The sequence below is a fragment of the Cuculus canorus genome, chromosome 22, assembly GCF_017976375.1.
Source record: "Cuculus canorus isolate bCucCan1 chromosome 22, bCucCan1.pri, whole genome shotgun sequence".
NCBI lineage: Eukaryota > Metazoa > Chordata > Aves > Cuculiformes > Cuculidae > Cuculus > Cuculus canorus.
In genome coordinates, this window is record NC_071422.1 from 5,661,217 (window position 1) to 5,676,941 (window position 15,725).

A 15,725-nucleotide genomic window follows, 5' to 3' on the forward strand; every position below is an offset into this window, starting at 1 on the left:
GCCCTCCCTGATCAAGAGCCCCTCCCCAGCTTTCCTGGAGCCCCTTCCTTTGTATTTGTTGGTCCTAAAGACAATATTGAGGAGTTCAGCTCTCCAAATTTCTCAGTATTGCTCTCTATCATTTGTGATCCTGACTTCTCTACTGAAAGAAAATGATGGCAGTGGGTCCGCGTTCCCCTGGACGCCTGCGGGATGCATCGCTGGTGTTTGTGCCTCCAGTGATCTCACCGACCGTTGTGGGTCAGACAAATACAGTAGAAAAGAAAAATCAATTGTACACATAAAGTGCACATTATTGATGAGGAGGAATGAAAAGGTCTTGATCTTCAGAGAATACATCCACCACTGAATGATTTCTGTGGAGTTTAACCCTGAGCCAAGAAAACATAAAATTGATGTTCAAGAGGGCCAAGTGCAATAACTCACAACTGGACTGGGGCAATCCCTGCGATCATTACAAGATGGGGGATGATGTGAGTGAGAGCAGCCCAGCAGTGAAGGACTTGGCGTGATGGTCGATGAGAAGCTCGACATGAGCCGGCAATGTGTGCTCACAGCCCAGAAACCAACCGTGTCCTGGGCTGCATCCAAAGCAGCGTGGGCAGCAGGGAGGGAGGGGATTCTGCCCCTCTGCTCCTCTCTGGGGAGACCTCATCTGGAGGATTGTGTCCAGTTCTGGAATCCTCAACGTAAGAAGGAGATGGAGCTGTTGGAATGGGTCCAGAGGAGGCTACAAAGATGATCCAAGGGCTGGAGCACCTTCCATCCAGGACAGGCTGAGAGAGTTGGGGTTGTTCAGCCTGGAGAAAAGAAGGCTCCAAGGAGACCTTATAGTGACCTTCCAGTACCTGAAGGGGCTCCAGGAAAGCTGGAGAGGAGCTGTTCACAAAAGCTTGTGGGGATGGGACGAGGGGCAATGGGTATAAAATGGAGAGGGGCAGATTTAGACTGGACATAAGGAGGAATTTCTTCCCCATGAGAGTGGGGAGACCCTGGCCCAGGTTGCCCAGGGAAACTGTGGCTGCCCCATCCCTGGAGGTGTTCCAGGCCAGGTTGGATGGGCCTTGGAGCCCCTGATCCAGTGGGAGGTGTCCCTGCCCATGGCAGGGGGGTTGGAACTGGATGGGCTTTGACGTCTCTTCCAACCCAAACTCTTCTATGATTCTGTGAGTCTATGATTTTCAAACAACTCTTCAGCATCTTCGCAGGATGGGGCACGGGAGGAATCAATGGACCACTTCAATGACACAGAATTTTCACCACAAATAAAAGGAAAATGTTCAGCAACCTGCTCTAAGTCCTTAACAGAAAGCGCTGCAGACTGAGAGCTTGCCAAAATGATCGAATACTTCCAGTCAAGCTCCCATTTAACTATGAAATCGGACACGACCTATTGACTGCTTCTCAGCTCTAAAATTAAAAAATAATGATTAGGTTTTTAGAGTTCCCAGCAGAGGAAGGAATTTTATCCTATACAGGACACTTGGATCAGCAATTCACTTTTGTGGGACACAGAGGAGCGTCATCTAAAATAGCGTTTTAGTGGTTATAGTGCTGGATACACCTCTCAACTTGCATTCTTAGTGATGGAGTTCCTACCAGGCATCCCTGACATGGCCATATCCTCAGCCACGGCACTGCTAACACCAGCTCCAGGCCAGTGATTACACAAAACAAACATATTTCTTTCTTTATCTTCTCTTTTCTAAAACAAGTTCTCTTCCCCTCTACCTCCCCGACACTTTTTGCAGGCATTTCCTCAAGTTTACAGTGCTTCAAAGGGTGTTTCACCACCTCCCATTGGTCCCCAAAATGCACCGTACAATCGGCTCAGAAGAAACCGGAGTAGATTTTAAGCTCTCTTAAATAATATTCTTGCGTCAGCTCAACTTTTACTCTTAGAATCTTTATGTAAGCAAAGGAAGAAATGTTTTCCTGTGAGAGTAGGGAGATCCAGGTTGCCCAGAGCAGTGGCTGCCCCATCCCTGGAGGGGTTCCAGGCCAGGTTGGATGGGGCTTGGAGCCCCTGATCCAGTGGGAGGTGCCCCTGCCCATGGCAGGGGATGGAACTGGATGGGCTTTGAGGTCCTTTCCAACATAAACCATTCCATAATTCTGTGATTCAATGATTAAAAGGGGACTTGTGTCCTTTGGTCTGTTTTTACAGGCTATACAAGTGTCACTATGAAGAAGGATGAGTGACATCTTTACTCTGACACCTACACTGGAATGATGATGACTTGCTCTTAAAAAGAAATACTGAATTACACAGATGGGGAAAGCGGTGTTGAAGGATGATGTAAAGAAGGCAGTAAGCCACGAAAGACGGCATATGGAGAATAAATGAGAGGTGTAAACGTCAGGACAGATACTCTCTATGAAGATGGAAAGAGTTTGGAGGGGTCAGAAGTACTTCAACTGGGGTTTTCCATGGGAAGGGTGGTGCTAAGCCATTTCAGAAGAACAGACTGTCTGCAGAAATGGACGGGGATGATATTCGGAACAATTTCCCTTCTTTCCTTTTGCATAGCCAAACCAAGACTTTGCTGGCACCGAAATGTATAAACTAAAACTTAGTCGTGAAGGTTTAGTTTATTCCGTTTGTTGAGGGTGAGATCATCCTTACAACTTGGAAGGTGCTGGAGAAGCGAAAGATAAGAGAATCTGAAGGAAAACAGAGCTGCAGGTTTTTTATTTCTAGCCCTTTTTAATGAGATTTTTTTTTCACCCGGCAGCGTTCAACTACGCTTGGAGCGGTAGCAGACTGAAAAACAGATTGATTTGCTCCTCCCTCCACCCCCAGCAAATATAAAGTCAATGTGCAAAGCTTGCGCTCCATCACTTACTCCTGTAGCAAAATAAATTGTTTAGAATGTGAAGTTTTCTCACGCAGGCAGAAGATGGCAGGGCTGGAAACTTTGTACCGGATGCCGGTGAGCCTTAATTTTACAGATTTTTGTAAAGCGAGGTATGTTTTATTAATTTGGAGTTTATTTTAAATTAGTTTACCTTTAGCTTGCCTATTTGTATACTGATTTGCAAGAGTATTGTCATGTTAGTAGGCTGCCTTCACATAGTTTCCTCTATAACCATCGCTATCGCAGCTGTAAGACTGCAACTCGCATCTGATGTCTTAACACTCCTGCGTTACAGGGTGAAAATTAATCCAATTTGAACAGAAAAGACTGTGTTAAACCACCTTTATCCTAAAAAAAACCCCCGAATCAGATTATTCTGGTTTCAGTGTAATTGAATTCTATTGAATTGTAGCGTGCTACAACGAAAAGATAAATCGATAGATGTAGCGGTTACCCCTGCTCATAAAAAGGAAGGATTTTTGTTAGTGTATATGATAATATGAACACTGAAAAGGAGTTTAAAAGCTTGTACACAATGTAGTATCATGTAATAGAAAAAGAAACAAATATATAGGATATGGCAGGGGGTGGAACTGGATGATCTTTAAGGTCCCTTCCAACCCAAACTATTCTATGAGTCTATAGGGAAGAAAGGCAAGACGTGCAATTACACACGTGTTCCCAGTTCGTCTGTACTCAGGCGAGAATCATTTAGGAAGGTGCTTGTAAGGAATTTTTGCATAAATCCTTTGTTTTTCACAGAATCAGGGCCAAAGACAGCAACGCTGCCTCCACCTCGGCACTATGTTCTGTGCTTCAGATGCCAAGTATAATCGATCCGAGGAAATACGACCTATTAAAGTGACGCTATTTATCTGTTTATCATTGAAAAAAGCAATTGTCTGCACCAAATTATACGCTTAAACTTATTTTTCAACGATGCAATTTAAGTGCGATGTTTTACTCCCCCTCGAGTTCATTTGTATAAGCAATTTTCATCGCAAAATAGGACGTTATCATAACTTCAGCCTGCGACGTGGAGCTTGGAACGTCTGAAAGGGAGTACTGGGGAATATTCCTCTATCTTCAGAAGTGTCCTAAATATAAACAAAGTGCTCTCGCCCTACCGTGGGGTGGTGGTTCAAATGGCCCATGAAATACTCTTAGCATCCTACTAGAAGTCAGGCACCTCAGTTTCCACTGATTTGATGCAGAGGGGGTGAGATGCTTATCAGGATGTCTCTTACTGATAAATTAGACATGGGCAGATGCTGAACTTCTCCACCTTATAGATGAGAGAGAATAATACCCAGATTATCAATGAGCAATGTCTCATGTAGCCATGGTCACAAAGGGTTTTCCCCGTGTCCTATTTTTCTGAATACATTAAGGAAGTCCTGGAGCTTTAGAAATGCTTGATACTTTATTTTTCTCTCCTATATTTTAGTGTTAAGATAGCAGAATAACCATGGGAGACTGGAATTTCCTTGGAGGCATTTTAGAGGAGGTCCACATTCATTCCACTATTATTGGAAAGATTTGGCTAACCATCCTCTTCATATTTCGGATGCTTGTCCTTGGGGTAGCAACTGAGGATGTTTGGAACGATGAACAATCAGAATTTATATGCAATACCGAGCAACCCGGCTGTAGAAATGTGTGCTACGATGAGGCTTTCCCCATCTCTCTTATAAGATATTGGGTGCTGCAAGTGATATTTGTGTCTTCTCCTTCCCTGGTGTACATGGGTCACGCCTTATACAGACTAAGAGCCTTGGAAAAAGAGAGGCAAAAAAAGAAAGCTCAGGTAAGAGCGGAACTTGAAAACACAGAGTTGGAAATGAGTGAGAACCGGAAAAGGCTGGAGAGAGAACTCCGGCAATTGGATCAACGAAAGCTGAACAAAGCACCCCTGCGAGGCTCTTTGCTCTGCACTTACGTGATACACATTTTCACAAGGTCTGCGGTGGAGGTCGGGTTTATGATTGGGCAGTATCTTCTTTATGGCTTTCATCTAGATCCCCTTTATAAATGCCAGCGAGATCCGTGTCCTAACACCGTTGACTGCTTTGTATCTAGGCCAACAGAGAAGACAGTGTTCATATTATTCATGCAATCCATAGCGACCGTATCGCTGCTCTTAAATATCCTAGAAATTATCCACCTAGGGTTCCGGAAAATTAAAATAGGACTCTGCGGGCAGAAGAAAACCAAGGATGACCCTGACAATTTCTATATAAACAAACCAAAGAAATACTCTATGATACCACATTCCTCTTTGGGAATATCCACCACCCCTCAAAAAACTCTTCCTTCTGCGCTTAGTGGTTATAATTTCTTAATGGAAAAGCAAACGGACGCTGCCATCTACCCGGTTCTAAATGCTCCTCCCTTGTTCCAGCCTGTGCAAAACAACCACACAGAAAGCAGCGGCAATTACACCCATCGCAACCAGGAAAACAAATCATCCAAGAAGAGGCCAGCTACAAACGCTTTAGACAATCAAAATACTAGCACAAATAACAACGAAGGGTTGCTGGGGGAGCGTGGGACTGAAGCGCATGACTCTCAGAAAGATGCTGAAAGGAAACATTTCCTCGTCGGCACTCAGAACGTGGATATGGCTTCGAGGACGTGCTTGAGAAGTTTTGCTGAAACGCCATCTCAAACTTCCCTTCAACCCTGTCCAACTTGTCCCGTTAGCAGTGTCAGGAGGCCACACGGCATCAGCTCATCTTGGAACTGCTCGGCAACGGGTGGGAGTGGAGGAGCTTCAGCAAACTCTCTTCCAAAGAACAGCGACAGAAGACATAGCAGTTTCAATGCAAACAAAGCCCAACCTCCTCCTATTGCTGACGCAAAAAATTCCAGCCGACTGGACACTCCGGACTCTACAGAGGAGGTGAGCTCAGAATCCAAGCAAAGCAGGAACTGCGACAGCCCGAAGCCTTCCTCTCTGTCGAGGAGGCTTTCGTTGTCGAGCAGTGCCGGCAGCAGGCGTGCCCCCACCGATCTGCAAATATAGAGGGGGTTAACCCAGGAATCGCACCGGTCAGTGCTGCGATGACAACTGAACGATGCGACGTACGCAAGACCTATATAGCTAAATTGTTCAACTTTAACCAGCTGTTTCACATAGAAAAAGAGTTGTAGCCCTTTGAAAAGAAGCTAAGTAACGTATAAACAATGTCTTTGCATCCTTTGTAATGAAAGGGTGGTGTGGACTTCGGCGTACAAACTTCTGCACTGCCCTCCCAGCTAAAAAGGGAAAAACACGTTGTAGAAGTCCACGTTCACAAGGAAAAGTCAGGCATAAAATGACGGCTGAACAGAAGCAGAAGGCAAAATCTAACAACGTATTTGATGAAGGGCAGTAAATGAAATCAGAATCACAGAATTATAGAATAGTTTGGGTTGGAATGGACCTTAAAGATCATCCACTTCTAACCCCCTCTGCCATGGGCAGGGACACCTCCCACTGGCTCAGGCTGCCCAAGGCCCATCCAACCTGGCCTGGAACCCCTCCAGGGATGGGGCAGCCACAGCTTCCCTGGGCAACCTGGGCCAGTGTCTCACCACTCTCATGGGGAAGAAATTCTTCCTAATGTCCAGTCTAAATCTGCCCCTCTCCAGTTTACACCCATCGCCCCTCATCCCGTCCCCACAAGCCTTTGTGAACAGCCCCTCTCCAGCTTTCCTGGAGCCCCTTCAGGTACTGGAAGCTGCTCTAAGGTCTCCTCAGAGCCTTCTCTTCTCCAGGCTGAACAACCCCAACTCTCTCAGCCTGTCCTCGTAGGGAAGGTGCTCCAGCCCTCGGATCATCTTTGTAGCCTCCTCTGGACCCGTTCCAACAGCTCCATCTCTTTCTCTACATTGAAGATTTCAGAACTGGCTCCAGTCCTCCAGCTGAGGTCTCCCCAGAGAGGAACAGAGGGGCAGAATCCCCTCCCTCCCTGCTGCCCACGCTGCTTTGGATGCAGCCCAGGACACGGTTCGTTTCTGGGCTGTGAGCACATGTTGACGGCTCCTGTCAAGCTTCTCATTGACCATCACCCCAAGTCCTTCTCTGCAGGGCTGCTCTCAATCACAACATTCTCCACCCCGCATTGAAACCAGGGATTGCCCCCACCCAGGTGTGGGTCATCGCACTTGGCCTCGTTGAACCTCATGAGGTTCTCACAGCTCCACTTCTCCAACCTGTCCAGGTCCCTCTGGATGACATCCCGTCCTATTAAATCTCTTCACTCAGAGTCTCTCCAGCAGCTTCTCTTCTCACCTCTGTGTGCATCATAAATACAGGCCAGAATAATTCTGCTTACGCTGTAAGACTGAACACTGTGTGAAGTACCAGGATTTAGCTGACTTAATACCTGCTGCTGTGGCTTTAATTCTTGCATTTTTTGATGTATAAGGTTGTGTGGGCGATAACTGTGCTAATGCCTGTTTCGTACTTTATGTCTCTGTAATAAAAAGCCTGGTGTTTGATGCACTCTGCTCCCACTGTCTGAGTGATAAAAATTAGCATTTAGATGCTCACCTGCGGGATATGACATTTGCATTTCTGTTGGTTGGAGACACCACACGAAAGAATTTGTTTTCTGCTGCTGACAGAGGATTTTGAGTCACTTTTTTTTTTTGCTGTGGACGTGGGCCAAACGTTCTCTTTTGTCACAGCCACCAGAAAGTGTCACCTATTTCCAGCAAAAACTCAAGATCTTGCAAAAAAACATGTAGAAAAAGCATGGGAAGACCCAGACACCACAAACACAGGACTATTCAGTTGGTTCTTGCTTTAATTTTAAAGAAATTCCCCTCTCCTCTCCCCGGTGCCGTTCCCCTCTCCCTGTTCCCCTCTCCCGGTGCCATTCCCCTCTCCCTATTCCCCTCTCCTCGTTCCCCTCTCCACATTCCCCTCTCCTCTCTCCAGTGCAGTTCCCCTCTCCCGGTGCCATTCCCCTCTCCCCGTTCCCCTCTCCTCATTCCCCTCTCCCAATTCCCCTCTCCCCGTTCCCCCCTCCCAATTCCCCTCTCCCAATTCCCCTCTCCCCGTTCCCCCCTCCCAATTCCCCTCTCCCAGTTCCCCTCTCCCCGTTCCCCTCTCCCCATTCCCCTCTCCCAATTCCCCTCTCCCCGTTCCCCTCTCCCAATTCCCCTCTCCTCGTTCCCCTCTCCCAATTCCCCTCTCCCGGTGCCACTCCTCTCTCCCCATTCCTCTCTCCCCGTTCCCCTCTCTCCCCGGTGCCGTTCCCCTCTCCCCGTTCCCCTCTCTCCCCAGTGCCGTTCCCCTCTCTCCCCTCTCCTCTCCCCCGGTGCCGTTCCCCTCTCCCCATTCCTCCCTCTCCGTTCCCCTCTCCTCTCCCCGGTGCCGCTCCCCTCTCCCCGTCCCCCTCTCTCCCCTCTCCTCTCCCCGGTGCCGTTCCCCTCTCTCCCCTCTCCTCTCCCCCGGTGCCGTTCCCCTCTCCCCGTTCCCCTCTCTCCGTTCCCCTCTCCTCTCCCCGGTGCCGTTCCCCTCTCTCCCCTCTCCTCTCCCCGGTGCCGTTCCCCGGGCGGGGCGGGGCGGCGGTACCGGTCTCGGGGCGGGCGAGGGCGCAGGCGCGGGGCGGAGCGGGCGGATGGCGCACTACAAGGTAGGGGGAGAGGGGAGCGGGGGGGGGGGGGAATACCGGCACCGGGAGACAGCGGGGGCTGACCGGGGCTCCTCCTGCAGGGCGGTGACTCCAAGCGGGAGCAGTTCCGCCGCTACCTGGAGCGCTCGGGGGTGCTGGACACGCTCACTAAGGGTAAGGCTGGGGAGCCCTGAGCCTCCCTCTCCGCTTTCCCGCGGGCTCCCGTTTCCCTCCTCCCCTTCCCGGGGTGCCCCCGTCTCCCCCCATCCTCCTCCTCCTTCCCCCTTCTCTCCCCATCCTCTTCCTCGTCTCCCCCATCCTCCCCCTCCTCGTCTCCCCCATCCTCCTCCTCGTCTCCCCCCATCCCCATCCTCCTCCTCCTCCTCATCTCCCTCCATCCCCATCCTCCTCCTCCTCCTCATCTCCCTCCATCCCCATCCTCCTCCTCCTCGTCTCCCCCCATCCTCCTCCTCCTCGTCTCCCCCCATCCTCCTCCTCCTCGTCTCCCCCATCCTCCCCCTCCTGGTTCCCCCCATTTCCCTTCTCCCCTGCCTCCCCTTCCATGGGTGCCCCCCGTCTCTCCCCCTTCCCGGGATGCCCCGTTCCCCTTCCATTCCCCTCTCCCGGGAGATGTGTGTCTCTCCCCTCGCGCTGTTCCATCTTTCCCCCTCCGGTTGCTCTTTCCCCTCAGCCCGGGCAGAACCGGAACCCTCAGAGCGAGGAGGGGGCACAGCCTGGAGAGGAGAAGAGTGTGGGGAGACCTCGGAGCAGCTTCCAGCGCTTGAAAGGGGCTCCAGGAAAGCTGGGGAGGGGCTCTGGATCAGGGAGAGGATGAGGGGGAACGGTTTGGGGCTGAGAGAGGGGAGATTGAGATGAGATCTTGGGGAGAGATGTTTCACTGTGAGGGTGGGGAGGCCCTGGCCCAGGTTGCCCAGAGCAGTGGTGGCTGCCCCATCCCTGGAGGGGTTCCAGGCCAGGTTGGATGGGGCTTGGAGCCCCTGATCCAGTGGGAGGTGTCCCTGGGGTTGGAACTGGTTGGGCTTTAAGGTCCCTTCCAACTCAAACCATAGGGATTTTATGACTGAGTTTTCCAGTTATGGAGTTGGTGTCTTTATGGATAGTTTAATTTAAGCTGTTTTATTTAAGGATAGTGCTGTTTGCGCCTCACCTCTCTGGCTGTGAGAGTCCCAATCCATTAACGTGATTGGAGAATCATAGAATAGTTTGGGTTGGAAGGGACACCAAAGATCACCCAGTTCCAACCCCTCTGCCATGGGCACGGACACCTCCCACTGGCTCAGGCTGCCCAAGGCCCATCCAACCTGGCCTTGAACACCTCCAGGGATGGGGCAGCCACAGCTTCCCTGGGCAACCTGGGCCAGGGTCTCACCACTCTCATGGGGAAGAGATTCTTCCTCATGTCCAGTCTAAATTTGCCCCTCTCCAGTTTATACCCATTCCCCCTCATCCCATCCCCACAAGCCTTTGTGAACAGCCCCTCTCCAGCTTTCCTGGAGCCCCTTCAGGTACTGGAAGCTGCTCTAAGATCTCCTGGGAGCCTTCTCTTCTCCAGGCTGAACAACCCCAACTCTCTCAGCTTGTCCTCATAGGGAAGGTGCTCCAGCCCTCGGATCATCTTTGTAGCCTCCTCTGGATCCGTTCCAACAGCTCCATCTCCCTCTTCTGGTGAGGATTCCAGAACTGGCACCAATCCTCCAAATGAGATCTCCCCAGAGAGGAACAGAGGGGCAGAATCCCCTCCCTCCCTGCTGCCCACTCTGCTTTGGATGCAGCCCAGGACACGGTTGGTTTCTGGGCTGTGAGCGGACATTCCCGGCTCATGTTGAGCTTCTCATCAACCATCACTCCAAGTCCTTCTCCTCGGGGCTGCTCTCAATCACATTCTCCCCCACCCTCTATTGAAGATGGGGATTGCCCCATCCCAGGTGTGGGTCATTGCACTTGGCTTTGTTGAACCTCATGATTGGTGTCACCTGTGCTGTTGGCAGCCATTTAGTTTTGTACCTGTAGGTATTTGATGGAAGTTTCTTTTTATGCTGAAAGTTACGGAAGCGCTTCCGGTGTCCTGCTGTTCAAAGACACAGCTTAAGCAAAGGTAGTGGTTTATGAAGAGAGAGTCTCAATATCATTAGTATTTCCATTTTGCTGATGAAAGCCAATACTAGAGTTGCATACGGACTAAGTAAAAATTCTCCCAGCTGTTTTGTGTGTTAGAATAGCCGGAGAGTGTCGTTAGGAGATAACAAAACTTCTGCCTGGCTGTTAGTGGGTGGGATGCTCTGTTCCCTCGTGTAGAACAGACTTCTTCTTCACGGCAAAGCAGAGAGGTGAAAATCTTAAACGGCAAAATGCCCTACACGTGGCTTGCAACTTGGATGTCTTCAGGCTGTTGATCCATGTTTTGAAGACTTGGAGTTGCATGAACTTCTTGCAATTGTTGAATATTTTCTGTTTGCAGTGTTGGTAGCCTTATATGAAGAACCAGAGAAACCAAATAGTGCCCTGGAGTATCCTTTTTATCCTTAAGAATGGTTTGTAGAGGTTTCACACCAAACAGCAGTGCTGCTCCTGACTCATAGCTGAGCCGAAAAGGCTCACTTAGAAGATTTTCGTTGAGAACGTGGCTTTTATGGATGTATTTTAGCTAATAATCGCATGCTCACAAACTAACAAAGTCTGGCAGGACGCAAGAGAGCTTTGCGTATCGGTAAGCCAGCAGTTATGGAGTTAAGTTAGAGGCATTACAGAGTTAGATTTGAGTGCTTACAGTATCTGTGGCTTCTGAAGTCACCTTCTTCACACTTGCTTTTATTTCTTTTCCCCTCTTATATTAAAAGAAAATATCTTTTGCTTCTTTTTGTTTTAAGCATCTCTCTTTTTGGCTATTGCTTTGGGTTTTTTTTGTTAACTCTATAACTGTTAAACTTGCGCATTGAGAAGAGGAAAAGAAGAGGAAGGTGTAGTAAAACACGAAAATTTGTGCTGTGTGCACCGATGTTGTTTTCTTTTCTTACTTTTTAAGGACTATACCTTAAAACTTGAAAAGCTTTCTTGTCTTTTAACTTCATCCTGTAGGATAAAAAGTACTGTAGTAATCTTAAGGGGTTCAATGCAATTTGAGTCACCAAAAAAAGCACTAACTTAATTTCAAATGTTGAAAGTAAACTGCATATATGCTATCGAACTGAAGAAATACTTAACACCTAAATATCAGCTTTCTGAAGCATCATCTGGGAGCTTCAGCTCCTGAGAATCCAGAAATAGAAGCGCTTCGCTTGGAAGTGGCAGAGATGAAAGAAAAATATGAAGCTGTGTTGGAAGAAAATAAAAACCTGAAAATAAAGGTAAAATATAAGTCTAAATATAAACCCAGCCTACATAGTTTTCCTTGGGAGTCCAAATTATACAACAAGAAGAATGCTTGGAACTGACTTTCTTCCAGTAAACTAACTGATAAGTTTCATTCTTTCACCTCATGGCTGAGGAATGTTGATAGAATTCACTGCAGTGAAGAGTTTTTGTTGTTTTTTTTCTTGATGGGATGCTTCTTATATTTTATTACATAGAACAGTATTGCTAAAGTAGGGGTTTAATTTATTTATTTAGCGATGATACATGTTATCGAGGCTGATGCTGTGTCTCCATTCAGTCCTGTCGGGATGAATTTATCTTGTCTGATACTACGTAGCTCGCGTTTCCTTGAGAGTGATGGAAATGCAAATAGCTAAGCTATTCTAAAGGCTTTCAAAAGGCAAACTGAAGGAGAAATATTGTATATTAGTGTGTGACCTGGCAGACACTTGCACATGGCAGGATGTTACCACTGGAGGGATTTGTATCCAAGTGGGAATTTGCACTTTTTCAGCTAAAATGACTTTGGTATTCCTGTATCTGCAAGAAAAGTGGGTCTGAAGCGCCAGCAAAGGCACAGCTCTTCTGTAACGGGGCTGCAGGGTGTGAAACGGCTCTGAGAGGTGAACAATTTGCCCTTATTAGAAGGCACTGACTATCAACCTAACACTGAGAAAGGGAGCCTTGGAGAACCTCGATAAGCTGGCAGCTTGAACGCTGCTTCAGGTTTCCATGCCTCTGCAGGAAGAGGATGGCTCTTGTTTTGTGGGAACATCCCTATTGCTTTTTTTTTTACAGGGAGACAACTCCCGCACCTCAGTTCTGGGAGCAGGGACTCTTGGGCATTACCCTTTTGTGTTTCTCGCTTGGAGTGATCTCTTGCTGCCTTACTAGTTCCCCCCTTTGTGGTTGCCCACTGTGAGTCCTTACAGCTACATTTATTATTTCTTACTAAGAAATACGGCAAAGAGCAAGATTTTTGGGGGGAGTAGCAACAGATCAGCAGTTCAGTTGGCATAGCTGGCTTAAAAATTCAACTGGTAGTAAGTGGATGCATAAAAGCGGAGTCACCTGGGTCTGTTCTTTAAAGAAAACTTCTAAAGAAATCAAAAGTTGTTCCAGGAAAGCAAGATTTTCCATGGAAACGACTTTCCATGATCATGGGTTCATTTGGGCTTTCATTTTCTTCAGCCTTCAACTGATAACTCTTACTTTGTGTGTTTTCCAGTATTGATGGGTTTGGGTTTTCTTTCTTTCTTTCCCCTACCACCTTGTGCCCGTCGGTCTGCCACACTGTAGGATTTCACACAGATGGAATTCAGGGAGAACCCAACTGCTTTAGCACTGCTTTTCTTATTTAGCAGTCCTCTAGCATAGACCACGCGCCTCTAACTGTGTATTTATTGGTAATTTGAGTCAAGTCCAAATAGGTGGTGTTCCTCTGTTGCATTCATCTGTGAAGATCTGTTCTTTTCCTCACATTTATTAGTCAGAATATCAGGTATTCAGGGGGAGTGGGGACCACAAAGTCAATATTTAGGCCCTTTGTGGAAAGTAAAACTGACTTTAGATTGTGTAGTGGCCACCTTTTGTGGGAAAACCTACCAAAATGACAAATAGCCGCTTTAGCGGTTTGTGTTAGTGGCACGGTGCTTGCTGTAACTTAGTGTCGCTACGAGAAACACGTGGGTATTTTAATTTTTGTGTGTATTTGTTTATTTTTAACCTACTCTGCAATTTGCAGGAGACAGGAAGAATCTTAAATGAGGAAACCACACTGGCATATTTCAAAGATTCAGTCCTAACGCTTACTGGTTTTGAAGCTTGAGCTTGTCTTTACTTGCCCTCAGTTATATTAAACACCTTCATGTGGTTCTTTGGGAATAACTGGACAAGGGAATGTCGTACTTCAGTGCCACATGCACCAGAAAGCAGAATGAAAACCAAATTGACTGCGGGAAATGTTAGTTTGGGCACTGCTGCTCTGCGGGAAATGTTAGTTTGGGCACTGCTGCTCTGAGAAAGACTGTTTCGTTTAATCATGTTTTGGTGAAATCCAAGTTTATACAGCACTAATCATTATCAGCTGCTCTTTGAGAGGAAAAGTACATAATGAGACCTAGAACAAGAGATGGAAAAAGTAAGGGCAAGACCCGTATGCTTGAAAGGGCTTTAAAAAGCCCTGGTCTTTATGGGTGTGCAGTGATACGACGTGACAAATCAATGTTTTGAGGGAAGGTTCCTTTGTTGCCTGACTCAAATGGACTTACACAAATATCAGTGATGGATTAAAATGCACACAGTAAATGGAATACTTCCAGACCAAGCGTTTTGCTACGTTTCTTCATGGAGAATGCGTTTCTGAAACATTGCGGCTAACTCAGTTCCTCTCTTTAACTCCACAGCTGGCTCAGTATGAACAGCCTCAAGAGGAGAAGCACGGGGAATAACAGTACTTTCTCCTTAAATGCCTTGACTTAATAAAGGGCTTCCTGAGAAATGCAGTCCTTTTTCTCTGTGTGTGTGTGTAAACTCTGCACATCTACTTTGTTACCTCATCTTAAAGAAAGAAAAATTACAGTATCATGAGCGAGCAGCTGTTTTTTGTGCAGCAGCAACAGATGAGCTCAAAGCAACTTCTTGTGTTTAAGACAAGGTGATAGTTACGGTTAACTCATAGATACCTGTGCTTGCCAGCTCTGAGTGAATTTGGCCTTGTGGTCAACGGTCCTGTGATGCTGCTGATATCTCTTGGTTTTCTTTTAACTGGATGTGACGCAGATGGACCGGCTGTGAACTAAAGCAAGACCTCGAGATGCATTTGAAGTTGGCGCTTGGCATGGAGGTCAGGCTTGGAGTGGAGCTGGTGGCGTAACTGCCTGCTCGGAGAAGCGTGAAAGGAGAGAGCACTGTTATGTCAAGGGGTGGACATGGCACAATAATGGAGGTGCAGCACCTACTGATGGGCAGGGACACCTCCCACTGGATCAGGGGCTCCAAGCCTCATCCAACCTGGCCTTGAACCCCTCCAGGGATGGGGCAGCCACCACTGCTCTGGGCAACCTGGGCCAGGGCCTCCCCACCCTCACAGCAAAATATTTCTCTCCAAGATCTCACCTAAATCTCCCCTCTCTCAGCTTAAAACTTTTGCTCGTCATCCTGTCCCTGCCCTCCCCAGTAAAATACTGTTTACTCTTTAAAACAACAATAAACGACAAAAAAAAAAAGAATCCTAACAGGAAAAAAAAAAAAAACCCACCTCCTGTGACAAAGCAGCAACTTGTGCGTAAGTTAGGAGATACGCTTAGGGTTAAGCTGCAGCACGTGGAAATGGGGAGAAGATAATGCTGCAGGACGAAAGCATCCTGCTGAGGTGCATGAAGGAGGCCTCGGTCACGATGTCACCTGGGAGGACAGCCATGGTCACCGGTCCTTCGCATAACTGTCTGCTCCTCTCTGGAAACAGTTTGGTCTGTGAGTCTTTTACTGGATTGTAATGGAATAATGAGTGCTTGTGGCAGCCCCAGCTGCGCTGCTGCCCCCTCAGACAGTGCCGGTGGAAGGCTGATGGCTCCTCCATAGACGCGGCTCCTCCATGGATGCTGATAGCTCCTCTATGGATGTCATTTCCCCTGTGGATGCAGCTCCTGCATGGATGCCAACAGCCTCTCCAGGGATGTTGATGACTCTTCAATGGATGTGGCTCTTCCATGGACACAGCACCTCCAGCAATGCTGATGGCTATTCCTTGGATGCACCTCCTCCATGGACCCTGATGGTTCTCCCATGGATATGGTTTCTCCATAGATGTGACTCTTCCACGTATGCTGAGGGCTTCTCTGTGGACATGGCTCCTCCATGGACGCTAATGGCTCGTCCATGGATGCCG

General features: G+C 48.0%; 2 protein-coding genes across 3 annotated transcripts; both read left to right on the forward strand.

Moving 5' to 3' along the window:
* The first annotated feature begins 2,706 nt into the window (after positions 1-2,706).
* GJA9 (gap junction protein alpha 9) lies at positions 2,707-7,384 on the forward strand. Of its 2 annotated transcripts, none has more exons than XM_009565293.2 (2): positions 2,707-2,968; positions 4,306-7,384. In XM_009565293.2, the coding sequence occupies exon 2, from the start codon at positions 4,327-4,329 to the stop codon at positions 5,881-5,883; it is 1,557 nt and encodes a 518-aa protein (XP_009563588.2). In that variant the 5' UTR covers positions 2,707-2,968; positions 4,306-4,326; the 3' UTR covers positions 5,884-7,384. The 2 variants fall into 2 exon arrangements, with proteins under 2 accessions (XP_009563588.2, XP_053942201.1); XM_054086226.1 differs by having other exon boundaries at positions 2,707-2,933.
* Positions 7,385-8,470: 1,086 nt separating this feature from the next.
* On the forward strand, positions 8,471-14,769 carry MYCBP (MYC binding protein). Its single transcript, XM_054086762.1, has 5 exons — positions 8,471-8,485; positions 8,551-8,638; positions 10,944-10,992; positions 11,700-11,829; positions 14,242-14,769. Exons 1-5 carry the CDS (start codon positions 8,471-8,473, stop codon positions 14,284-14,286), a joined length of 327 nt encoding a protein of 108 aa, XP_053942737.1. The 3' UTR covers positions 14,287-14,769.
* The last annotated feature ends 956 nt before the right edge of the window (positions 14,770-15,725 follow it).

Excerpts from the sequence above, each read along its gene's own strand:
- GJA9 (XM_009565293.2), top strand. The coding sequence starts at position 4,327 with ATGGGAGACTGGAATTTCCTTGGAGGCATTTTAGAGGAGGTCCACATT.
- MYCBP (XM_054086762.1), top strand. Across the intron at positions 10,993-11,699 it reads AAACCAAATAGTGCCCTGGA|CTTTCTGAAGCATCATCTGG; the intron begins GTATCCTTTTTA and ends CCTAAATATCAG. Across the intron at positions 11,830-14,241 it reads ATAAAAACCTGAAAATAAAG|CTGGCTCAGTATGAACAGCC; the intron begins GTAAAATATAAG and ends TTAACTCCACAG.